At 45.4% G+C, this 25,842-nt stretch overlaps 5 protein-coding genes across 7 annotated transcripts in view; 3 read left to right on the forward strand and 2 right to left on the reverse strand.

Moving 5' to 3' along the window:
- Positions 1-850: 850 nt before the first annotated feature.
- Ets21C (Ets at 21C) lies at positions 851-9,028 on the forward strand. Of its 2 annotated transcripts, none has more exons than XM_064683439.1 (3): positions 851-2,024; positions 6,687-6,927; positions 8,018-9,028. In XM_064683439.1, the coding sequence occupies exons 1-3, from the start codon at positions 1,316-1,318 to the stop codon at positions 8,598-8,600; spliced, it is 1,533 nt and encodes a 510-aa protein (XP_064539509.1). In that variant the 5' UTR covers positions 851-1,315; the 3' UTR covers positions 8,601-9,028. The 2 variants fall into 2 exon arrangements, with proteins under 2 accessions (XP_064539509.1, XP_064539510.1); XM_064683440.1 differs by lacking the exon at positions 851-2,024 and adding an exon at positions 4,734-4,988.
- A 676-nt stretch (positions 9,029-9,704) lies between these two features.
- nAChRbeta3 (nicotinic Acetylcholine Receptor beta3) lies at positions 9,705-11,434 on the reverse strand. The gene is made up of 3 exons (XM_064683495.1): positions 11,218-11,434; positions 10,531-11,161; positions 9,705-10,162 (listed from the first exon to the last, which is right to left on the reverse strand). Exons 1-3 carry the CDS (start codon positions 11,359-11,361, stop codon positions 9,759-9,761), a joined length of 1,179 nt encoding a protein of 392 aa, XP_064539565.1. The 5' UTR covers positions 11,362-11,434; the 3' UTR covers positions 9,705-9,758.
- Positions 11,435-12,358: 924 nt separating this feature from the next.
- Positions 12,359-14,192, forward strand: LOC135429232 (minor histocompatibility antigen H13). The gene is made up of 3 exons (XM_064683494.1): positions 12,359-12,719; positions 12,775-13,625; positions 13,691-14,192. The coding sequence occupies exons 1-3, from the start codon at positions 12,501-12,503 to the stop codon at positions 13,803-13,805; spliced, it is 1,185 nt and encodes a 394-aa protein (XP_064539564.1). The 5' UTR covers positions 12,359-12,500; the 3' UTR covers positions 13,806-14,192.
- Positions 14,193-14,473: 281 nt separating this feature from the next.
- lwr (lesswright) lies at positions 14,474-15,735 on the forward strand. 2 transcript variants are annotated; one of them, XM_064683540.1, is made up of 2 exons: positions 14,474-14,633; positions 14,709-15,735. In XM_064683540.1, the coding sequence occupies exon 2, from the start codon at positions 14,809-14,811 to the stop codon at positions 15,286-15,288; it is 480 nt and encodes a 159-aa protein (XP_064539610.1). In that variant the 5' UTR covers positions 14,474-14,633; positions 14,709-14,808; the 3' UTR covers positions 15,289-15,735. The 2 variants fall into 2 exon arrangements, with proteins under 2 accessions (XP_064539610.1, XP_064539611.1); XM_064683541.1 differs by having other exon boundaries at positions 14,500-14,633; positions 14,685-15,735.
- Positions 15,736-19,359: 3,624 nt separating this feature from the next.
- The window catches only part of ush (Zinc finger protein ush), a 76,967-nt gene continuing 70,484 nt past the window's right edge, over positions 19,360-25,842 (reverse strand). The window contains exons 3-8 of the mRNA XM_064683538.1: positions 23,936-24,837; positions 23,454-23,866; positions 22,298-22,570; positions 20,839-22,228; positions 20,644-20,777; positions 19,360-19,893 (exon numbers count right to left, since the gene is read on the reverse strand). Coding sequence (XP_064539608.1) covers positions 19,443-19,893; positions 20,644-20,777; positions 20,839-22,228; positions 22,298-22,570; positions 23,454-23,866; positions 23,936-24,837 — 3,563 coding nt within the window. The 3' untranslated portion in view covers positions 19,360-19,442. The remainder of the gene's footprint in view (positions 19,894-20,643; positions 20,778-20,838; positions 22,229-22,297; positions 22,571-23,453; positions 23,867-23,935; positions 24,838-25,842) is intronic.

Consider the following 25,842-nt stretch of genomic DNA (forward strand, 5'->3'; position numbering starts at 1 on the left):
AGCTATGCTTCATATAAGAATATGCTAGACTGAATCGTACTTAATTCAGGCTTAAGTTAAGAAGATCGACTTATACTTGAATAAGTATATAAATAAGTATAATAATTGTTGGCATGTATGAAAGCTCGGGTTAATTGGAATTTAGACCTTTTTCTTTAGTGTAATAGTAGTAGTCGACGCCGCAGTCGCAGTCGACGTCGACGTTGTGATCGTATTTTGTGGCGCTCGGAAGCTTTGGTGCGCTGCGTATTTGGACGCGTAATGCGCGATTCCCATGAATGAGCCAGATCAAAAACAAGCGACGGCCAGTCGGTGTCTTCGATCCGCAAAGGCGACACCAACATGGTCCAAAAAGCGAAAAAAAAAAAAACAATTTCGAACGCCGCCAAATCATAGTATTAGTCGCAAGAGTCATGCAGCTCTTCCAGGAATAATGACGAGCCAAAGTGAGAGCAGCGAACGAGCGAGCGAGCGAGCGAAATGAATGAATGAATGAATTTATTTAACAGACAACGAAACGACCTTACCTGCTCTCCCCTCGCCCGGCCGCAGCCTTGCTCAAGCTGTAGTTGAGAAACCTGTGCCTGGGGAACTCCATGACACGTTCTCCAAATTTGTTTGTTTGTCCCCGCTTTGCTTGCGCTGCGAGTGACTCATCCGGCCGACGTCCACAACTAACGACGTCATATGCCAGCGAGCGAGATAACGGAGAGCTTTTGTATACTTTTATTCGCGATCCCCCTAGCGAATGGCATGCAAAAACCGGTTGGCCATGCGCGGCAGGCAGCTAATTGAGCATCGGGCAGGCGCTTGTTTTTCTTTTCTTTTCTGTTTCTTTCGGAGAGCAGCAGCTGAGAGCGGCGACGCGCGAGCGTGAGCGTGAGCTTTTTTGACGCGTTGATTTCGTCACGACTTTATCGTGGTTCAATTTTGCCGATCATTAACTTGTCATACGCGAACCTGTGCGGATGCTTGTTCCGTTCAGCGATTAAAACGTAACGTAACGGTTATTGCGATAGAATTTTCCACAGCGTTTTTCACTGTGCAAACTGGACTTTTATTTCAATTAAAAAATTTCCTAAGCACCACGACTTAGGCGCGCGTGTTTGAAAAAAAATAAATAAATAAAAAATATAATATAGTGTGAATCACCGCGTCGTCGGTTTTTTGAATCCTAAATCCGTTTTGCAAGCGGACTTTGGCGCGTGTGTTTTTCCAGCATCATGATCGGCTCAAAGAAAATTGTAATAAATACATAAAACTGCAGCTGAGATCGTGGCAGTGTTCAAGTGCTTGAGTGTGTCGTCAGTTCCCTATGGCCATTTTGAGCAGTTGTTACCAAAGTGTTAAGCCAAGCCCAGCCATAGACAGGTGGCCGGTGCAGGTGTCGAGCTTTAATGCCATGCACCAAGATGCCCGACCCAAAGGTGTCGGTGCATCCCCCCCCAAAGCAACAACGACAACAACTGCAGCTGCGACAGCGCTGGATGCTTCGCCGGCGGCGGAGGAGGCAGCTGCTCGTCCGCGACGACGTCGACGTCGCTGCAGCAGCAGCACAAGTACAAGCACATCCTCCGACTCGGACTCGAACTCGGATTCCAGCAGCTCCAGCAGTGACAGCAGCAGCTCCAGCGGCCGCAGCTCCCGCCTGCCCGCGCCCCTGCAATTACCCCTGCCGCTGGCTGCCAGCAACTCCCCGCCGTCACCTATTCCAACACAGGACTCCGATACGGACAGCGAGCCAGGCACGCCGGTGGTGGTGCCGGTGGATCCGCATGCCTGGACCACAGAGGACATTGCCAGCTGGGTGAAGTGGCTGACGCGCAAATTCAAAATCGAACCGGAGCCGGATATCACCCGCTTTCCCAAAGATGGCAACGAGCTTTGCCAGCTGAGTCGCGCCGATTTCTGGGTCTGTGCCGGCTCCCGGCGCGGCGGCATACTCCTGGCCAAGCACTTCGCCTTCAGCCTGTACCATGCCACCGGCAGGGAGACGAGTCCCATGCTCAACGAGAACGAGCCAAGTAAGTAAAAGGCCCTAATATATGGCCACATAAATCTGATGTGTGCGTCCAGATTGAGAGCTGCTTGTAATTGGCAGCACGTCGTATTCCCAGCGGCACGTTTAAGGTCAAGCAATCAACGGCCAAGCTATCCTCCAGGTCGAGTGTGTGTCCTTCTTTGTGGTCTCGTTCGGGCATCAATTGAATCCTTTCGACTTAATGCCAACTGATTAAGATGTGAAGGCGCCGATAGAAACGTAACTTATGTCCTGCATTGATTGTTTTCCACACCCAATCTCCCCCACCTCCCAGCCTCACCCAAAGAAATTCCCTGCTATTGATAAAGGCGTGAAATTAATGGCGGGTGGGAATGGGCACTGAGCGTGGGGCATGGACATGTGGGGCAGCCCGTGTGCAGACCAAGCCAAATCCAGCTTCGACTATTTCTATATACTATTTAATTATAGCCGGACACTACAGTGGTCCCTCGTTAATTAGAACTTATCGATTTCTATCCAAAAAATATCCTTATTTCTAATGCATTTAAACACATATCCAAATTTCTTTATTTGTTTAGTTTTGCAAAGGTTTTATAATTTCCTTTATTAGTAGAAAGAATATATATATATATATATATATCCCTCATCAGGACAACGATATCGATATAGCTCTGTACGTTTGTCTGTCTATGATGTTATATCATGAACCTTTCATATGAACAAGCCCTTCATTGATTAGCAGAACATTAAATTTTTACCTTGAAAGATTTTATTCTTGCCTCAATATTAAAAGAAATGAAAAAAACTGCAGTTATTGGCATATGGGAATTAATTAAATGATAATATATGGATCATATACATTTTTTTATTTTGATTATTTTTAGACTTATATTTTATATTTTACCATATTTCAGAAATGATATTTCCCAAGTCTAACTCATTAGAGTAACTTGCTCTTAAATTTAGAAAAATAGTTCTGAAAATAAGAAATGTTTTCTAAAAAAGTTGGCGATTTTCAAGCAGAACTGATTTTCTTAGATTGGGGTAATTTTTTAGTTTTTTTTTTTAATGTGCAATAATAAGGATTCGGTTTAGAATATCAGGGTAGTTTATGGAATCACAAGCTAGTGTTGTCTTAGCTTAAGGTTAATAGCTTGTTACTATGTCATATACTATATATAATTTAAATCGTATATTTAACAGGCAGGACAAGGATATTTCTTAAAATTAAATTTACTAAAGAAATGTTTTAACAACATATTACAACCCCAAAGGAGGATCCTTTGCAGAGGTTGGCAGATACGCCTAAACTTATAATATAATAATACAAATAATATAAATAATATAAATAATAAAAGAAATAATAATTTTAATAAAATTAATAATAATAATAATGATTATAATAACAACGATTTTAATAATAATAATAATAATAGTAACAAATTGTTTAAGCAATAAAATCTCCTATAAATTGGAGTTTTGCCCAAATTTAAATGAACTCTTCAAACGAAGCGTTCTAATTAGCGAGTGACCACTGTATTGCCTGCATAATATATATATATACACTATTACCTGTTCTCGCGGCATCCTTAAGTGGCTTTTACAACATTTTCGCCCCATAAACGTAAATCGCTTGCAAAACGCCTTCGCGACAACCGCAAAGTATGCAACACTTTTTTTTTGCCAGCTCGACAGTTATTAAGTTTGTGGTCGTGTAGAAGGGGGGGGATGAGTGTGTGTGTGCTTGTGTGTGTGTGTGTGTGGGTGGGGGTTGGTGTTTCAAGTGATGAACTTAATAATAAACGATGTAAATATGATAATTTCTCACAGGATGTGGCATCTAATAATAAAATCAAAATAATCCCCAGCAAGCGCCAAAAGTCGCAAAGTCACAAAAGTCACAAAAGCCGGCAGAGAGCGGAGTCCAAAAACTGACAACAGCTCCACGGGTGGTCAGCCTGGAGCAGGAGCAGGAGGGGGCGGGGCGGGCGGGGCGTGCTGTGGCGCTGTGTTGGGCGCACAGGAAAATATTCAATTCGTTGCATCCTTCCTGAGATTTGGCCGCGTCGCCTGGCATATATGTATATGTTAAGGAGCGACTGCCGCCAATTTAATTGATTTGTTTTTTATGCCAAAGAGGATTACATGTTGTCGTGGCAGAGCTTACAGCTGGCCCCCTCCAACCACGCCCACGCCCATGACTCGCCCTCGCCGAGGGTTGAGTGGCTGCACGTGGCCCATTGTAAAGCTGGGAATCTGTGACTTTTGGCCCGGTTCGCCGAGGCGACAGCGCTTACCACCAGCTGCGCAGGTGAGCTGCGCCTCGGCCACGCACACACACATACACATATATATACACAAATATATACGCTATCTATATGTAGAGCTGTTGATAAGGCGCATAGTTCAGTGGGCGCCGCTTTGTTTGGCATCAGTTGCCACATGGAGTTAGCCCGAAACAGTTCGCATTTTACGCCGTGGCACCCAAAAAAAAAAAAACAAATCAAACATAAATATAAATAAATGTTCTTTAATTTTTAAGACGAATTAAACAATTAACACTAAGTGACCCGGTTGAAGGCAAAGCACATAAATTTTTAATTTTTCTACCATATACAAATAATCGAAACAAGGCCAACTTTGCCATAAAATAAAATCCCAAAACAACAACAAATATTTATATTAAACACTCGGCTATTCGCGGAATATGTCGCTTTGAGGTAGCAGCTTCTGTGCGTGGTATAAGATTACGCTCGATCGCGTCGCGCCATGAGCGTAAGCGTTGATGTCGGCGTCATGTGGCGCCTCTCGGAGGATTTGAACCGGCGCTTTGGCCTGCGCATGCAGACCGCGCCGACGGCAACACATCATCCGCTCAATCCCCATCACACGGCCGTGCATCACTATCACCATCAGCACCATCATCATCCCGGACACGCCGCTGCTGGCCATGCCGCACACACGCACACCTCCATGATCTTCAATGGTAAAGCATTCGGCATTTCCGGCATAGGAATAGAATATTGTCTGCGCTCTATAGAAGAAGTGCCAGCAAATTCCTAACTCTAACGATCTTACGCTGACTCTGTCTATCTATCTAGCACAGCCCCTCTCTCTCTTCCTCACTCTGTCTCTCTCTCTCTCTCTCTCTCTCGCACTGTCTTCGCCTCTCTTGACCAATGACTCACCTGGGATTATGTTGTTTTCGTGACTGCAGCCGACAACATTTTTGTAGGGGGAATTTTTTAAAAATACTCTGTAGCCATTAAATATGGTCTATCCATGTGCATAATGCAGTTGGGCAATTGTACAAAGTATATATAATCTTGATCAGCTAGAACAGTCGCAACAATCCAGCCTTGTTTTGTATATAATATATACTTATACTTAAATTAAAATTTCAACTATCCAGCTCCATTAGAGCTATTGCAGTCCCTGGTATAACTAGTGCAGAACAAGTTGATCTATTTTTTTTTTTATAACTTTGCACTTTTGCTCAAAATCGATAAATATCGATACTCTTGATAAGCAAGAACAATCGAAACGTACCAGCCTTGTTCTGTATATAATATACCAGAAACTATAATTCAAATTGCATGTATATCATTTGCAGAAAAAACGGATATCTTTTTTTTTCATAAGTTTCCCTCTCGAACTCTTGATCAAAATCGATAAATATCGATACTCTTGATAAGCAAGAACAGTCGAGACGATCCAGCCTTTGTTCTGCTAATACTTATTATACCAGAAGCTGTATTTCAAATTTCAATTATTTATAAGATATATTGTTGTCGCTGGTATATCATGTGCAAAACAAGCTGATAACTTTTCCCTCCGAACTTTTGCTACAAATCGATAAATATCGGTACTCAGCCAAGGTCAATTGTGCCTATATTAAAGACTATTTGAGATCTCAAAATTTTCATTTAGATTCTCGCATAAACACATCTAAAACCATTCACTTTGTGGGTACCTTGCCCCATTCCCGCTTCCAATCGCAAATAAAGAGATGTTGTTCTGAATTTTGGTATGTAGACACTTTTGAGTGTTAACTTTAAACCCTTTAAGTTTTTTAAATTTAAAAGAATAAACAAAGAAGTTATTTAGGAACAGAAGAAACCACAGCTTGAGGCTAAGGGAAGGAAAGAAGCAGAGCTGTTATTGGTTTTTTTTTTGGTAAATAAGTTTTTTTGTAAATGTAGGTCTTGTTTGGTGTCTGCCGCTTTATGCAAGGTATCTCCTAGTCGGTCAGCTCTTCCACTCTGAAGCACTCTGCGCTGTTGCCTAGTGCAGCCTTGAAGTCGACAGCACTTGGACACCTGCTGGAGACCTTGTTCTAGGCGCGTCTTTTTATTGCGGGAATATCCCAAGTTTTTTTTTTGCCATATGCTCCGCTCCGAGGATTTATGTGCGCTTGTTGTGGTTGACTTTCCGTGGAATCTGGTCGGCGGCTTATCGACTTTCATTTGGTTTGCGTGCCACGTTGCCAACGCCCTCCGCTACCCCCCTCCCTCCACCTCTCTCGGGCGTAGCAGCCATTGACCAGAAAATCTCGTTTTAATACGAGTTCATGTGCCGCTCTCTCCATCTACTCGCGCGCTCTCAAGTGGATGTGTGTGTGTGTGTGTTTGTGTGTGTGTATCTGTTAGTTGATTTGACTGTTTGTCTCTGTTGCTTCTTTTAGATCCGTATCAGCTGCTGAATGCTGCCTCGCACCGATTGGTCGCCCAGGGCTCGGGCGGCCAGATACAGCTGTGGCAATTTCTGTTGGAGCTGCTCGCTGATTCGTCGAACGCCAACTGCATCAGCTGGGAGGGCCAATCGGGCGAATTCCGGCTCATCGATCCGGACGAGGTGGCCAAGCGTTGGGGCGAACGCAAGGCCAAGCCAAATATGAACTACGACAAGCTGAGCAGAGCTCTACGGTGAGTAGCAAATGGGCCCAGACACAACTGGAGCAGCAATTCCGGCGCTCTGACTCATCCCCAGCCCAGCCAGACAAGCTAGTTAGTTATATGCTGAAATCAATGGGAGTAGGTTGAAGGTTTTTGTGCAAATGCATGTGACACGCAGAAGGAGGCATATACGACCCCGGAGACTAAAGATTTTATTGAGGAAGATCCAGCCAAGTCCGTCTATCCATCCGACCGTCTGTTCCCCTGTTTGAACGCTTCGATCTCGGCAACTTAAAGAGCTAGAGAGTTGAAACTTGAGCTAGGTATTCTCGTATATCTTACGCAGCACGAGCTTATCATTGTGTTTTCTATATCTCCTCCTATTTTTATAAAATCGATTAATATCGATTTTGAGTCTTTTCAGCATAAGTCAGAGATTATCAGAGCTAGGGAAACAAACTTTGGTTTATAGATACTCGTATATTAAATTCATTGGAAGAATACTTCACATTTGTATTTTTATGTATTTATTTATTTATTTATTAACCAATGCTTTTAGTTTTCAAGTTATCTTAAATTAAGTAATATTATCTTATAATAACCATAACTAAATAGAAAAAATTAAACTTACGGAAAATGTTTATTAATTACTTTTAAAGAAAGAATTCTTTGAGATTATGTTTAATCAAAACACTTTTGGCAGAAAAATCGAAATGCATTTCAGTTGGAGGATTGTATAAAAGCTTTAATAATCTATTCATAGGCTCGTAGCTTTTTTGATCTTTATTCAGATAATTGAACAGATCTTGTTTTTAAAACTAGGGTCTAGAGTCTTGTGCTTTGGTATACACACAAATAATGTTTTCGTTTTCAACTCCTGAAAATTTCATAAAGATTGGACTTGAAACAGCTGAGTTATTCCAGGATGCATTTAACTAAGTGTAGGGTAGGGAAGGTAAGAGGAAAAGGTTATAGAAGGAGGCTAGAACGTTAAGGCAGCTTGGAGCTGGGAAACAGGGTATCTTCTAGTCGTGCACTCCCGAGTAGCGCAGTTTTACTTGCTTTCTTTGTTTAAATTCATCTTTCATTGTTTTTATTTATATTTTATGTTTATTTTTAGCTACTACTACGACAAGAATATCATGACCAAGGTGCACGGCAAGCGTTATGCGTACAAATTTGATTTTCACGGCCTGATGGCCGCTTGCCAGGCACAGGCGCAGGGCTGTGATCCGGCCAGCAGCATGATTAGTTCCTACAAGCATCATCATCATCATCATCATCATTCCGCCGCTGGCGGTGGCCCACATGCGCTATCCACGCAACATTTGCCGCATCATTTGGCGCATCATTCCCATCATGGCCATCATCCGCATGTGCATCCGCATCATGCGCACGCCCAGCTGTTGCATCCACATGCCGCCGCCGCCGCCGCCACAGCAGCGGCAACAGGAGCAGCATCAGACCTGACATCGCCGGCATCGACCTGCTCCAGTCTGGGTTTTCCCTCACCGTCGACAGCCTCCTCGTTGCCGTCGCCCGGTCAGGTGTCGTCGGCATTTGCCGGACCCGGCGCCTATGGAAGCGTCTCAGCCGTCGCGGGTTCTAGCCAGTCGTCTGATCCAAGGACCTCCAGCACGTCCGGCACAGCCGCCGCGGTGACCTATGAGCAGCGCACCCCGCCCAGCAGTGCATTTAATTGAAATGGCAACCCCAATTTGTCCAGGGGGTTGCTTATGGGGAGGCGGGGGGCTGGGCTTGCGCAAGGGCCGCCCGCTGCGCACACTCGCCGTGTCTCCGTCTCGCTCTGGCCGCAACCAACCCGCTCCGGGCACTCGGGTCAAGCTGTAAAAAGGTCATTTCGCCTAATGCCAGCTACTTTTGGTTTAATTGCGTAATTTCTCGTATGTGATAAACATGGAGCAATGCAGCGGGTAGCATCGCCAATAAACAAAAACAAAAACAAGAAGAAGCAATACAAGTGGAAGGTATCCGGGAACTTACCCGAGGGGGGTCTAATTTGTTACAACGTCTGTTAAATTTTGCTTTTAAGCCTACATAACTTACTTTTAATGCCTGCGTCTATGTAAATAGAGCTGGCAACATAATATTAAAACGTACTTAATTCTAAGTTCACATTCAAATTGGACATGAAGAAAACAAAACAACAAAAAATACACATATAGAAATTAAAATACACTCCGAGAAAAAAAAAGCAACGCTTATTTCTCACATTTCCTTAACTGCGAACCAGGGCTGCAAGCGTAAGCAAAACATTTTGCTGGTTCGGTTCACAGGTCGTGGCAATGCCTCGCACAAAGTTATGGTTCGTGAACCTGGATTCCCAAATTCAGGTTCAAGTCTTGGCTCGCCACCTTCTTTAGATTATTCAATTAAACAATTAAGTGTTATATAATTACATATTTTGACTTAAAAAACTAACTAAATTTGCAATGGTATTTACAAATAATCACAAATATTGTTGTAAAGACTTAACTTTGACTCTGATTCACTCAACGAATCCGATTTGAGGTTCGGTTCATGGTTAATGAAAAACTACAACTCTGCTTCGTTGTGCAACCCTGCTGAGAAACAGTTATTATATTGAGCGTTCTTCGTTTTATTCCAAATATCTGTGTTGAGAGGACGTTACACTTACTATAAGTAAGCATTACTTTAAATCTTATTTATTAATTGTTTATTTTATATATATAGTTTTTTATTTTATATATTTATGTTTTATGGCACGTTCTATTTTGGCATTAATTTTGACGTAATTAAGCTTGATTCGAGAAGGTGCATACAAATGTTAAGAACAAAACGGTATGTGTTTAATAATATTCTATGGAGTACACATAATATTAGATGGCATAAACAATAGCCAGCACTATATAGACCAGGCTGAAGCCAATGAAACATAGTCGATCCACGGCAGTGGCCAGCAGCACCCAGTCGAACTGAAGGGCGCGCGCCGACGGCGTTTCGCTGGGATTGATGTCCAACGGGCTGGTCATCAAATCATCGGCATTGTCATACAAATGCTCATCCAGTTCCTTCGCAACGCCATTGCCCTGCTGCGAGGCCGGCAACTCAGCCACGTTAATGAATTGTGAGAGCAGCAGACAGGTGCCCAGTTTGCCGTGGAGGAGGCGCTTCACTAAGTCCGGCACGCGACGCTTGTGCTGGGCCGTGGCAAGGTAGAGCACCACGACCTCAATAACAGTGGATATGCTAAGCAGCAGGAGGCTGGCGCTGTAGAAGACGACTATAAAAACAGAGTAAGTGGATTTACAATATGTTTAGATAATAGAGCCCTGCCTCAAGTCACCCAACACGCGCTTCAAATAGTCATATATTTTCGTCTCAAGTTGCACACGGAAAGGGGGTCGACTGAAAATGCAGTTAAATTGAAGAAATAGGCTTGAACTCGCCGCAAAGTCGACTACATCGGTTGTGTGCGAGCTAATCGAACCGGTTAGCTCGAACATGTTGTTGCTGACTCGAGCAGGTTGAGCTCGAGCCGGACTCATTCGAACATTCGATACTCTAATCGATGGAATAGCCGATTTTGAAGCAAAATAATTGACCGCCGCAGAGCTCTATTCTTTAATTTTTGGCATACACCAAACTTACCCACGAGCGGCGTATTCCCGGCCAGCACTGGCAGCAGCTGGGCAAAGTACATGAGAAATCCGGCAATCAATAGGATAAGTATGCCATTGAGCATTATCTTCTCGCCCATCTGTGGTGGCAGCCAGAAGGTGGCCAGCGCCAGAAGCACTATGCACGAGGCAGGCGTATAGATGACGGCCGTGTACATGGAGGAGCGTCGCTGTGCCGTAAATATGAACTCCACATAGCTATAATAGTCCTGATGCACAAATTGTGTCCAGCCGCTGACGATTTCCCACTCCGTAGACTGCACCAGCTCCTCATAGTCGAGCGCCTTCTTATTATGCGCATTATATGCCGCCTGAAGGTGGCTCAGCGACCAGGTGCCAATCTTCAGCTTGCACGTCTGCTCATCGTACGGCCAATTGACCATATTCAGATTGCAATAGGCCGTATAGACAGCCGGCGGTACCCAGAGAAAGCTGCCATCGTTGGACAGAATCACCTGGGTGCTAACCAGATAGTTGACCTCATCGGCGGCGGCATTGAAGAGCGTTATCTGCGGCTTCCACACCTTATGGTCCGGTATATGCAGCTTGGTAATGTTGTCGTATTGCTGTATATTCCAGGAGCGCTCATCATCCATCCAGCGCTGCAATTAAACCCAACTGAATAAACATGCTTCTTTGTTTTCCACTCTTTACTCACGACGCTCAGCCAGCAGTGGAGCGTGATCTTGCCGTTCAGCTCATCGATATCTATATAGTTCACCGAGAGACCCAGACTTATGTTTGTCGGCTTGCCCTGCACAGTGGGCTCGGCGTTCACGTCGTAGTTGATGAACAGATTCATCTGCAGTCGATCGAGTGCACTAATATTGGCTGCCTTCGAGCCACTTTCCTCTGCGTCATCTTGTTGGGCTGTTCCAAATGAGCATGTGATTAAATTTAAAGAAATAGTTGAAAGTTCGGTTTACAGTTTAAACCCACCTCCCTGCCTTGAGGTTCGGTTCGTAAACCTGGCTCAAACCCCTCATTAATTATTAAAATGTAGATTCATAAGTTAATTGGATATTAGCCCCTTTGCAGCCTTACTATGTATACTTATTGGACTTACAACTGGCGCTTGGCACGGAAACGAGCAGGAATACCAGCAACAACGGCAGCAGCCCACGACCGGAAATCAATGTCTTTATCTTGTTCGACATTGTTATTTCTCAAGTTCACAGTGTGTGTTTTTTTTTTGTTTTTGGTTTAAGAATTTCAGTTATTCTAATTTAATGTGCGCTCATCGGTCTCTGGATAACGACTGAGCATCGACTCAAGAGCCAGCAGAGGGTTTCGCACATGGCTGCAGCCAGTGATAAAAAGCAAGCCTCGTCGCTGGCGTCGACAGTTGTGGCGAACGGGAATATAAAAGATAACACAAGCGCTTACTTATGCAGTCAACTGTATGTAGCTAGAGTACGTACAGTGGATGGTGCAGACGCCCACACAAAATACTTGCCCACTAGCAATTCAATTGGATTCATGCAGTACAAATCATACTCATTCCAATCAGAGAAATTTAAATCGCAACGGATTATCTTAGTGTTAACAGTGTGATAAGAAGTTGCACAGTGCCATTTTGAGTTTAACAGCACTAGTTAACATTTAAAAAAAATAATTTGCCCATGACCATTTTGCGCGTGTTAGTTAAACCATAATGCATATCTATTTGCGTAGGCACTATATTATAAGATAAGGAATATAAATATATAAATTTAGCTTAATATTAACAAAAAGTATTAAGTATCTGAATCGATAAATTACTATGTTATCGACCGTCTCTAGCGTTGACGTGTGCGTCGTTTGCACTTGCTGTTGTTGTTGTGTGGCTGCGTGTCACAATTGTTACCCCTAAAACCGCGAGCCAAACGATTTTCGTTAGAAATCGTCAACGGCAACTAAAATAGAGAGTTTAAGTGAGACAGGCAACGCATAACAACAGACATGGCGGAGGAAGTCATCGGCAGCGTTAAGAACGCAATCAAGGGCATATTGGAGAATGTGAATGGAAATGCGAATGCAAAAAATGAATCCATTACAAACGAAAGAAAGCCATCGACGCCGGAAGGCATTGCCGTGGCATACGGCAGCCTGGTTATAATGGCCATGTTGCCCATCATTTTCGGCTCTATACGCTCGGTTAAGTTGCATAAACTGAAAAAGGTGAGTCCCTTTTGTTGTGTCCCCCGTTCGCTTTCACATATTACTTTCTCCACAGTCGACGGGCGAGAAGGCAGACACAATGACCAAAAAGGATGCCATGTACTTTCCGCTGATCGCGTCTGTGGCGCTGTTCGGCCTGTACATGTTCTTCCAGATCTTTCAGAAGGTGCACATCAACTTGTTGCTAACCGGCTATTTCTTTGTGCTGGGCGTCATTGCGCTGGCCCATCTTCTCAGTCCGGTGATCAATTCGTTGATGCCGGCCGCCGTGCCAAAAGTACCATTCCATATACACTTCACCAAGGGTGAGGGTAAACACAAGGAGGACATCATTAACTACAAATTCTCCACGCATGACATTGTCTGCCTGATCATCTCGTCGATCATCGGCGTCTGGTATCTGCTGAAGAAGCACTGGATCGCCAACAACATGTTTGGCCTGGCGTTTGCCATCAACGGAGTCGAGATGCTGCATTTGAATAACTTTGTCACCGGTGTCATATTGCTGAGTGGACTGTTCTTCTATGACATCTTCTGGGTGTTCGGCACCAATGTCATGGTCACTGTGGCCAAGAGCTTTGAGGCGCCCATCAAGCTAGTCTTTCCCCAGGACATTCTCGACAATGGCCTCAACGCCTCGAACTTTGCCATGCTCGGCCTGGGCGATATTGTTATTCCCGGCATCTTTATTGCCCTGCTGCTGCGATTCGATGACAGCAAAAAGCGCAAGACGCGCATCTATTTCTACTCCACGTTAGCTGCCTATTTCATGGGTCTAATGGCAACGATTTTCGTGATGCACGTCTTCAAGCATGCACAGCCGGCGCTGCTCTATCTGGTGCCCGCCTGCATGGGCACGCCTCTGCTGGTGGCCCTAATCCGAGGCGAGCTGAAGGTGCTCTTTGCGTGAGTCCTGCCCTCCCTTCCTCCATAATTCAAGAAACTAACATGGCTTATTTGTTTGCCCACAGCTATGAGGATCATCCCGAAGAGAAGCCTGAGAAGAAGGAGAAAAAGGAGAAGGATGAGAGTGGCAACAGCAGCAGCAGCAGCAGCAAGAAAAAGGAGTCCAAGAAGGCCAAATAATTCATTTAATGAATTCCAAGTGCCGTTTCCACCCAAGCAGCAGCCCGCGTACAAGTCTTCTATTTTTGGCTAGTAACAAGTAATAAGCACTACATTTTTTAATTTTTATTTTGCGTTTTATTTTCTTTCTTAAATTATCTTCCATTTATGCTTAATGCAATTTACTGCTACCAATCTATAAAAGACGATTTTGACTATTAGAAAGTTAGGCATGTTCCTCGACAAGGCACAAGCACCTTTCTGTTCGATTAGGTTTTATTAATAAGAGATCATTCTTTGCAAATCCACCTTTTTTATACGAATATCTAAAGTCCATAATTCTATTTAAACAAACTGTAACAAAATTACATCTAAGAACAATAACAATAAATTGAAATATTCCAAGTACTTAGTCGATGAGGCATCTAGAGGAAATATACGTTGCGCCAATATCGATAATTAATTAGCACGCAGTGTGACCGAGCTCAATTAACTAGATTAGGCATACATTTCATATCGAGGCGAAAGTTGCATGATGTCTCCTTTATTAAATTGCTAACAAATCGCAATTATTTATTCTTTAAATAACGATATGTATAATTTAATGAAAATAAATTTCTCTGTTAGCAGGGTTCTTTAGTATTTAATGGTATATTTATGGATACTTCATTTGGTCACACTATTTCCGAAAGTGGTGCGTATCGATATATCGATATTTTCTACCATCCCTAATGCAAGCCGAAGCCGTCAAATTGCGCTAATTTTGTGTAAAAAAGATTCAAGTTTGGTAGAAAAACTACAAAATTGAAAGTTATTTTAGCTGTCCAAGGCAGCAAACGCAACACCAAGGTATGTACGCGAATTTAAATGCATGGGTTTGCATTATTTTAGCCTTAATAGCGGACATATTTTTTTTCCGTTCAGACGCAAGCAGCGTGTACAGCGTAGGTAGAAGCAGATAGACAAAACGGAGAAACGACAATAGTTTTCGCAAAAGCAAGCAGCAAAAGGTGCAAAACACAATATGTCTGGCATTGCTATTACACGTTTGGGCGAAGAGCGTAAGGCATGGCGAAAAGATCATCCGTTTGGATTTGTGGCACGACCTGCCAAAAATCCCGATGGCACACTGAACCTCATGATCTGGGAATGCGCCATTCCCGGCAAGAAATCGACACCCTGGGAGGGTGGCCTCTACAAGCTGCGTATGATCTTCAAGGATGATTATCCAACCTCGCCACCGAAATGCAAATTCGAACCGCCGCTATTCCATCCCAATGTCTATCCGTCGGGCACCGTCTGCCTGTCGCTGCTTGACGAGGAAAAGGATTGGCGTCCAGCCATTACCATCAAACAGATTCTGTTGGGCATACAGGATTTGCTTAACGAGCCCAATATCAAGGATCCTGCCCAAGCGGAGGCATACACCATCTACTGTCAGAACCGGTTGGAGTACGAGAAGCGTGTCCGTGCCCAGGCCCGCGCCATGGCTGCCACCGAATAGATTATCAATTAGCAGGCAGCAACAAATACCGCTACTCTCCATGAAAGCACACAGACACACACACACACACACACACGACACACAAACACACACACGCTTACATTCAAATCAATCTTTTCAATGGACAGGCAGTCAAGTGATCATCCAACACACACACACACACACACGAACACACACAAACATTTAGGAACGAGGCATTTTCGGGAATGCCTCTTCTAATAACAAAAACATTTTAATAATTATTAAGTTGATTTAAAATGATAAAAAAAAAACAAAACAAAACAAAAGAAACAATATGAAGAATTCGGTTTGCACCAATTATAAATGATATATATACATATAAATTACTTACACTTAACAATTACATCATGTAGAATTCCTTATTTCACAGCACTGTAATTTTCGCATTATTTGTGTTTCAATAAATTTATATGATATATGTATGTATGTAATATTGTAAGTATGCTTAAGCTAATTTATATATATATATATATTTTTTCTCTTCACTTGCCCAATACACAGCTGATGACGTCATCGCCTGCTTACGTGGCATTTTGCCATGGCTTTCGACTCTCGTTGAGATTCTCTTTTGATTGCATTCAAAACGAAAAATGTTTAAGCACGCGTTTTTATCGACGATTGGAACTGCAGGTTTTGTTATTTAAAGTAAATTAAGTAAAATTTGTGTGCCAATTAAATGTATTATTTCCCGCCCTAAAAGTAGGCAACGAAAAATGTAATTTTCGGCCAACTTTGTGATTGAAAAATGGCTATAACTCGGCCATATCCTTGCAGATTTTCAAAGGACATGGTGCGTTAGGATCGTAAGGACCCCCCACATCGATCTGCATCAAAATATTATGGGGTTATCTAAGAATCCAGCACTTGGTGAAAATTCAGCCGAAAATTGCTTGGAAATGAGGTGAAAATAGAAAATCCTTAATATTTCGGAAAGTACAAGGACGATCTTGATGTCCTTTGGCCAGTTGGTGGGTCTGGTCATTACAATTTATTTGACACAGGACTCGTCAGGATACGACAGGATATGGCAGTGTTATAGCCTATTTTCTCTTGCAAAAATTGTCCTTAAAACTTCGCCGTTTGAAGGACTTTCGTCCTTTTTTTTGTATATTCTTAAATGGGACGGAGAGTAGTATCTGCTGTGCAAAGGACATCCCGATAGTCCTTCAAATGTCCAATTTAGACCCGATTTTTTCGATTTTTTCGACTGACGACTAACCCCCTATGAAAAATTTGGATGAAATTTTTTGTCGAATTTTGGAAATCCTTGAATGCCAATCGATAGTCCTGCTCCCCACGAGTTCAACAAGGTATATCCTTCCGATATCCTTAAGGTTTTGACCGAGTTATGGCTAATTGAAAAATGTCCTTTTTAGTAAATTAGCCATATCGTCTAAAGTACAAGGACGATTTTGAAGTCCTTTGGACAGTTGGAAGCCCTGGTCAATACGAGTTGTTTGACCAAGGACTTGTCAGGATCAGCAAGGATACGGCTAAGCTATGGCCTTTCTAATATTAAAAAATAATGTCCCTATATCTCGGCTGTTTGGAGGACTTTCGTCCTTTACTTTGTATATTCTGAATTGGCAGGATAAGCGCAGTCTGCTCGCTAAAGGACATCCAGATAGTCCTCTAAATGGCCACGTTATCGCCGATTTTGTGTTCACCTCTTTTTTAGTCGAGGGCGCCCCTTTCGGGTATGCAATGAAATTTTTCGGCGGCTAAAAATATTTTTTGTCGACCTTCTGGGCATTTATGTTCGCCTGGTATTTCGGCAGATTTTAAGAAAAATCTCGGCAGGCAGTGGTTACTGACGTTGATTTTTGAATTTTGATTTTAACCACATCGTCCACGGAAGTAAAAAAACAGGAGTTTGTTTATTTAATAAAATAATTGATTTATTTATATTTTAATTTATAAAGTTGTTGTTTTTTATGTTATTTTCTTAATTATTGGCCTACTTAAACTTAAAATAGCTATATGTAGCTTAATTAAAGTCCGATCCTGGAAAAATTTGCTGTTTTATTATTGAAGGTCCTTAGAGCTTATTATAGTCCTTAAGTTGTCAGTCTGAAAAGATAAAAACACATTTAAATAAAACAAGTACAAAATTATATAAAAGCATTTTTTGTTAGGAAAATGGGCCATAACTCGGGCATGTCCTTGTAGATTTTCAAAGGACATGGTGCGTTACGTTCGTATAGACCCCCTGCATCGATCTGCATCATAAAAATATGGGGTCATCTAAGAATCATATGACTCGAATTTCGACTTGTAAAATTTCGGTCCCGAAGCGCACGGAAATGGCCTGAAAACACAAATCCTTAAATATCTCCAAAACTACCAGGATGATCTTAATGAATTTTGGCCAGTTGATAGCTCTGGTCAATACAGTTTATTTGCCGCAGGACTTGTCAGGATACGCCAGGATATGGCCGAGTTATGGCCTATTTTCTCTTGCAAAATTTGTCCTTAAAACTTCACCATTTGAAGGAATTTCGTCCTTTTTGTGGTATACTCTTAAATGGGAGGACGAGCACTATCTGCTGTCCAAAGGACATCCCGAGAGTCCTTCAAATGGCAATTTTAGACCTGATTTTTTCGATTTTTGCCACTTTTGCGACTAACCCCCTATGAAAAATGTTGGTGAAATTTTTTGTCGAATTCTGGAAATTTTTGAATGCCAGTCGATAGTCCTGCTCCCTACGAGTTCAACAAGGTATATCCTCCCGATGTCTTTGAAAATTTGGCCGAGTTAGGGCCATAAAAAGAATGTCCTTTTTAGTAAAATAGCCATATCGTCGAAAGTAAAAGGACGATTTTTATGTCCTTTGGGCAGTTGGTAGCTGTGATCAATACGCGTTGTTTAAGACAGGACTCGTCAGGATTGACAAGGATACGGCTGAGCTATGGTCTTCTTAATGTACAAAAGAAATGTCCTTATATCTCGGCTCTTTGGAAGATTTTCGTCCTTTTCTTTGTATATTCTGAATCGACAGGATAAGCACATTCTGCTCACCAAAGGACATCCGGTTAGTCCTTTAAGTTCCCGCGTCATCGCCGATTGTGTGATCATGTCCTTTTTAGAAAAATAGCCATAACTCGGCCATATCCTTACAGATTTTCAAAGGACATGGTGCGTTAGGATCGTAAGGACCATCCGCATTGATCTGCATTAAAATATTATGGGGTCATCTAGGAATCCAGGACTTGGTGAAATTTCGGGAAACATTCTGAAAACACAAAAATCTTTAAATATCGGAAACTAACAGGACAATTTTGGGGTTCTTTGGTCCTTGAAGTGGGTTGATGCGGGACTCGTCAGGATCTGGAAGGACATGGCCTGGTTATGGGGAAAATGGGAGAGTTATGTTATAGGGTTATGTTTTTATTGTTTATTTTGAATAAATTAATTACGTTTATTGTCGCACACTCTTAATAAATACGTATTACATATATATTTTTACGTAAATATATATATTTATATATATATATATATATAAATGTTTAAATTACACAGTTTGATTTGTTATATAACTTTGTGCGCTTTAGACGCGTCACGATTTACAATAATTATTATGCATATTATTGGATCTATTAGGATTATTTACCGCTTAACCCAAATTGGTTTCTGGGTAGGTTCTCAGAGAGAGAGAGAGCGAGAGATGGAGAGAGAGGGAGAGCATAGTCCCCAGGATATACTATATGCTATAGATATCGAAAACTTGTAGTTTCTTGCACTTCGATTGTGGTTTCTTCTCTAAGTGGTAAGCTTTGGCATGCATTATATGTCATGATTTCTACGGTACAGATACATATATATATATAGTATATCTATGTCTATGTCTATGTCTAGATCTATCTAGGTGTGGTTGTCTTCGTGTATGTATATCTATATTGCCTGACTATTATTTATGTGGATCTATCTATCGGCGTGTCCTGGCAGGCGGCACAGCTGGAGATTCTCCGGAAATACTATCGATATCGTGTCGGTGGTGATGATGGTGGCTCTGGAGGTGCTGGTGGCTCTGGTGGTGTTCGGTTTGTTGGTTGCGTTTTGTGTGGTCGGGCTAGAAGCACTTGTAGTACCATTCCAGCTGCTTGCGCTGCACCTCCCACATCAGCTGGCTCTCTCAAATGGCCGCCTCCTGCAGGTTCTCCTTGTTCTTCTGCAGCAGCAGCAGCTCGCTGGGCGACTGCAGTGGCAACATGGTGTTGGTGTTGCCCCCAACGCCACCGACTCCCCCGCCGCCAACGAGCACCGTGGGACTGGGACTGTCGTTGGCCTCGGGCCGATGCAGCTTGCTCTTGCAGTAGAATTGCTTGTGCGCCAGAAAGGTCTTCACATAGTTGAACGAGATGTCGCAGGTGGAACAGTATTTCTTCATGGCCTCCGCTGCGCTGGGCCCGAGCGGGGAGTTGGTTATCGGCGGCGGCAGCGCGGGCGTTGACAGTTCCATGCCCAGGTCCAGCGGCTCGGCCTTGATGTGCGTATGCGGCGTTCCAATCGGCGAGTTGTTGTTCTCATGCACCAGACTCAGCGTCGCCACCGGCTGCTCCAAGGGCTCCGATTTGATGTGGAAGCTGCAAGAGATTAAGCAGGAGAAATTGAGTTGGGGAGTGTTCAATTAAATTTAATGTCCTTATTTGCCTATGCTTTTAGAAATTGATTCAATTTAATTTTTATAGTCTACAAAATTAACCCAAACTATTAGATATGCGCTCACAATTTGCATTATATACCCTGTACCTTGTGTGAAATGTTTTATGAAGGGGTAAAAAAGTATTGTTGATTCGATCTAGCCTTTTTCGTCTGTCCGCCCCCGCCCGTCTGTCCGAATGAATAGGTGCTGCGATCTCGGGAACTTTATAAAATCGATAAAAATCGATTAAAATCGATATTGAATTTATGTTTTTTGAAGATTATAAGAGCTAGAGAAGCCAAACTTGGAATGTAGGATAAATTGAAATATACATATTTCCAGATTATTTAAAAAAAAAAAAGAAGAGAATTATATTAAATTTTTGATCCGAGCCGAAAATAAATTAAGAGCTTAAGTCTTGGGCTTTGGTATACAGACACTTTAGTATGCATATAAAAGCCTCGCAATTTTCATAAGGATCGGACTATAAGCACCGAAGTTACGCGAGAATATCATTTTTAATTAGAGTGATGGCTAACTGAAGAAGAAGCATAGTTGGATAGAAGGAGGGGGAGTACAGAAGGCGGCTAGAAAACTTAGAGTAGCAGCTGTGCGCTGGTCGCAGGGTATCTATAAGTCGGGCATTCCCATTTCAATTGAATCGCCCCTTTTTTCCCTGACATGTGCTTACCTGGGCTCGCGCTCACCGTTGACCAGAGCTACTTCGGGCAGGGCATGCGGATTGGCGTCCAGTTCGCGCGACTCGGGCGAAATGGAGGGCGAACTGAGGGCGACGTGCGGATGCAGCAGCTTCATGTGGCGCAGCTGTGCGGGGCAAGCAATGCGTTAGACTGACAGCTGGTCAGGATGATGCAACAATACTCACCACATTGCCTTTGTAGGTGGAGGCATAGTTGCAGTGATCGCAGTTGAAGAGCTGCGCCGGATGCTGCTCGTGCTGATCGACCTGCGCTGGCAGATCCAGACTCAAGGCTGCCGGCGGCGGCTGTGCTGCTGCTGCTGCTGCGGCTGCGGCTGCTGCCGCGGCTGCCTGTGCGGCTGCATCCTCCTCGAAGATGCAGGTCATGTAGTGCTCCTCGTTGACGTCGCTGGTCTTCTTGTCGAAATGCGTGCGGATGTGGGTGCGCATGCCGCGCAGCGTGTTGCCCTTGTACTGGCAGATGCTGCAGCGGAACGCCTTCACCGTGCCGTGCATCTCCATATGCTTGCGTGCCAGCGCCGCCGTCGGACTGATGACGCCGCAAACCGGACACTTGTTCACGCTGTTCGAGACGACGGCGGGCGGCAGCTGGGGCGTGGCTGTAGGCAGCGGCGGCAGTGCCGCACACGGCTGGCCCGGCTCATGGAGAGTCTTGCACTTGCCGCACTTCTCCTTCAGCTGGGGCACAGTCGCCGCCTCAGCTGGCGCTGCTGCCGCAGCTGCGGCCCCGCCCTTGGGACAGTAATAGTTCTGATGGGCGCGCAGATTATCCAGCGAGGTATACTTGATGCCGCAGGCGGCACAGATGAGCTGCTGATAGGCCACGGGCGTCGTCTCCGCGCCGCCCGGTCCGGCGCCTGCTCCGCTGCGATCCGCCGCGGCGGGCGGCGTAACGGCGCTCTTCGGATCCGCCTCGCCGGCCGGCTCCTGGTTGCGCGCGGAGCAATAGTGCTGCTTGTGGGCCAGATAGTTCTCGTACTTGCAGAAGACAATGTTGCACTCCTTGCACTTGGAGACGCCCTGCTTGACATAGATCTGCGGCTGCTGGTTGCCGGGCGCGACGCCCAGCTTGGTGGCCAGCTCGGCGCTGCTGCTGCTGCTGCCCGCGACGGCTGCGGCGGCGGCCGCTGCCAGCTTGAGCGCCAGCTCGGGATTCGTTTTGGCCAGCAGCGATTCGGTTAGCGCAAAGTCCGCCGGCAGCATCGAGCGCAACGGCGGCAGATTCTCCAGCAGATGATGTGGCACGGCCACGCCCAGCGCCGGCGGCGACATGGACGAGGCGCTGCCGGCTCCGGAGCTGCGCGGACTGATGGCGCGTCGCTTGGGCGAGGGACTCATCGAGGGGCTGCTGGGCAGCGAGGGCGCGCACACAATTTGCTCCGGCGTCACACTGCCGCCGCCGCCGCCGATCTCCAGATTCTCTTTGCCAGCGCCCAGTAGCGCCTCCTCGGCGTCCAGCAACGCGGCGGCAGCGGCGGAGCGCACCAGACGCTGGCGCTGCAGCAGCGCGGCAATTGGCGAGCGACGCAGCGACAGATCCAGCGGCGTGGTTTCCCTGAGAGGGGATGAGGAAGTTGTGGATTAAAAGTGGAATTCAAGCAGAGCTCATCCTCTTCCTACTTACCGTATGCCGGCGGCTTCCTTGCGCTTCGGCTCCGGCGGACTGCTCTTGGGCTCCGGCTCCATGCCGCTCGGACGCTCTGGCTCCTGTGCGGCCAGGCCCAACTGCTGCTGCTGCTGGTTGCTGTTGCTGGCCATGGGATTGGGCGTGGCCGTGGGCGTGGCATTGCCCGTCAGGGCATTGATATTCAGCGCCGTAGCCAGCGGCTTGAGGGCGCCATTGTCGAGCGTAAAGCATGTGGATTCCGGATTGACAATGCCCGACGTGGAGGTGGTGCTGCAAATGGACAAGAATTGGAGGGAGTTAAAGGAAATCTTTGTAGTTATACGCAGAAGAAAAAATTAAATTAAAAAAATAAAACTATGGTTTAGTTTAAAAACAATGCTACAAGTTGGTTCAAATCGGCTTCTACGAACAATCCAAACCTTAATCCGCATCGCACATAATATTTCAGACTGGCTTATAACTCATTTGCATTCCTCTTTGTGAAAGTTCATTGAAGCATCAAGCTGAAGTTTGAAGACATTCTCACAAATGAAGTTCGATCTGATCGAGCGAACGCGATCATGTTCGAGCTAAACTGACCCAACCGTTTCGAGCTTAATGGTTTGAGAGTCGATCAGCTTTAGTTTAAATTTCAAATCAAAGCGAATTTGCGATCGAGTTGAGCGACTCAATTTTTTGTCTGCAACACGTTCGAGCTCGAGTCGAACAAGTTTGAGTCTTGACTCGTTTGAGCTCTAGTTCGAACACTGAATCGAAGCACAGGCAATTTGTATATAATATTTAAGACTGGTTTTAAACTTTTTTCCGAACTCTTTGTGAAAGTTGAATGAAGCATCAAGCTGAAGTCCGTAGATAGTCATCCAAATGAAGTTCGATCTGAACGAACTTGTTCGAGCTTAGCGGTTCGAGCTTTACGGAAAGAGAGTTGATCAGCTTGAGCTTATACTTGAAACTAAATCGAATGTGCTGTCAAGTCGAGCGACTCAATTCTTAGTCTGCAACTCGAACAGCTCAGTGCTAACAAGTTTGAGTCATGACTCGTGCGACTTAATTAATTGTTTGAGTATTCGAAACGCGTTACGTTAGACTCATTGCTGAGCCCTAGTTCGATTTGGATTTGCTGTCGAGGTTATATTTATCAGTAAATACTCACAGTGGTCCCGGTATTAGGCTGGCAGCGCGTATGAGCGAGCAGGGCACTATGATGATGGGATTGGTGGGCAGCGCCAGGAAGGGCTGCGGCGGCGCCACCTGCAGCGAGGCGGCGGCGGCAGCAGCGGCAGCCGCAGCCGCTGCAGCAGCAGCAACCATTGCCGGCGTGGGCGTCTTGTTGCGCGTGCTGCTCTGCGGACTGTGGGCGCCGCTGTGCTTGCCCCCAGCGGCGGCAGTGGCTGCCACAGCTGTTGCTGCGGCGCCGGGGCCGCCAATTGTGCCGGCGCCCGCTTCCGGCTTGGGCGTCAGCTGTCCGTCGCTGCGGCGCGAGCTGCAGTAGTGCTGCTTGTGGGCGCGGTAGGTCTTGATGTTGTTGAAGCGTATATCACAGTCGCTGCAGTAGCGATCGATTTGCTGTGGGGAGAGCAGGGGAATCACGTTAGCTTTTGGGCTGGGCGTCGAGCGGCGCGTCAACCAACTCACTTGACTAGAGCTATCCTCGGCCGTGGCAGCCACGCCCCCGTTGGCCACCAGGCTGTTGAGGCTGGGCGCCGCCGCCGCCGGCGAGGTCTGATGCATGCGCATGTGCCGATTGAGGGAGACCTTCTTGTCGGCGCTGTAGGAGCACTGCGTGCACGCATATTGCTTGCCCGTCCGTGCCATTTTTGCGGCTGGCTCCGAGCCCGAGCTGCCGCCGCTGGAGCTGCTGTTGGCATTGCTGCCGCCGCCGGAGCCGGCGCCAGCTGCTGTGCCGGATGACGACTTGTCGCCGGCGGGCGTCTCCTCGTCGGCGTCCTTGTTGCGATGCGAGCAATAGTAAGCCTGGTGCGCCTCCAGCGTTGAGGGCGAGCTGAAGGCTATGCCGCAGGGCAGGCACATAAACCGCGCCGGCTTCAGCAGCGGCTCCACCAGGCTGCTGGCATCAGGCAGCATCTGCTGCTGCTGTGGCTCGGGCTTGGCCAGCTGCGGCGGTGGCGCCAGCAGGCGTGGCTCGTGCGGATGCAGCTCCTTGGCGTCCGGCTTCAGAGCCGGATCGGAGGCGAGCAGCGCATTCAGACGCAGCTTGGGCAGCATTGTCGGCGGCGTGGGCGTTGCCGGCGGACTGGGCGTGGCTGCCGCTGAAGGCGGCGTCACCGGCGTATCCGCCCGCTCCAGCTTGGGCACCAGCTCGGGCGTGGGACTGCGCGGCGGCGTCGTCGAGCTGTCGCCCACACGGGCGCTAACCTCCTGTGCTGCCTGCGCCTCCTCGACCATGTCCTGATCCATGTCAGTCTCCTCGGGCTGTTCGGAGGAGTTGTTAGTTTGGTTCTCCAGCTGCTCGTCCTCAGGGGGCTGCTGTTGTTGTTTCTCCTCGCTAAGCTCGTGTGCGCCCAAATCTTTGGATTCTGCAAAGATGCAAAAATAAATAAATAAAGGCGCCCAACGTGTAAAGCAAAGAGTATATATTTTAAGTTAAAATAGGGAACGGTGTAAGATGGATGTATGGACTTCTTATTGTTTTTTATTTTTTATTTTATTGTTGAAAAATGAGCCTGCGTCGAACTAAATAAAGGCGCCCAACGTAGGTTTACAATAGAATATATTTAAAGTTATATAAAGGATGGGTGTAAAATGGAAGCATGGAAAACTTTTAAGCATGTTATTATTATTTATTTTATTGATGAAAAATGCGTCTAAGTAAATAAAGGCGCCCAACGTAAAGAATATATTTAAACTAATATAAGGGACGGATGTAAAATGGAAGTATGACAAAACTTCTTATTGTTGTGTTATTATTTATTTTATTGTTGAAAAATTCGGGTATATTTCATGAACCTGCGTCGGACTAACAAGCGAGAAATCGCCGGTTCAAATTCAGCAGCAACTCTTCACTTATTTATATTTGTTTATTACGCCACAAACTGAGCAGCGTGCGACGCCGGGTAAATTCTGCCCGTATCTGTATAAAAGACCAAACAGTTAACAAATTTGATTGCCCGGCTGGCCGACTGCCCGGCTGCCAGGCGAATTCCATGTATGCATCAAATGCGGCCAGAGGTTAGCAATTATTATCGAACAAATTGTCAGCGTTGCGAGTTGAGAGTCGAGTCGACAGGCAGCTGTGAAAACAATGCGACGTTGTCCCCAGTTGAGAGACTCGAGAGTCGCGAGGTTGTCGACCACGTTGACCAGGCCGACCAATCGAGCAGGCGACCAATCGACCATTTGGCCCAAGAGAAACATTTATCCCGCGAACGCATCTCGTGGCTGTTGCGGATTACGTGGAAAAGCTGGCAACTGGAAAAGCCGCATGGTGGTCAGACCTGTGCACAGTTGATGATTAGAGCAAACGGCTCCGTCTGACATCTGATTTGTATTTGTTTTGGCCACAAAATATTATAACGACCAGC

The sequence above is a fragment of the Drosophila montana genome, unplaced genomic scaffold (genome assembly GCF_035044405.1).
Source record: "Drosophila montana isolate Dmon_TW-CO22-7 unplaced genomic scaffold, ASM3504440v1 contig_2626_1, whole genome shotgun sequence".
In the NCBI taxonomy this organism is placed as follows: Eukaryota; Metazoa; Arthropoda; class Insecta; order Diptera; family Drosophilidae; genus Drosophila; species Drosophila montana.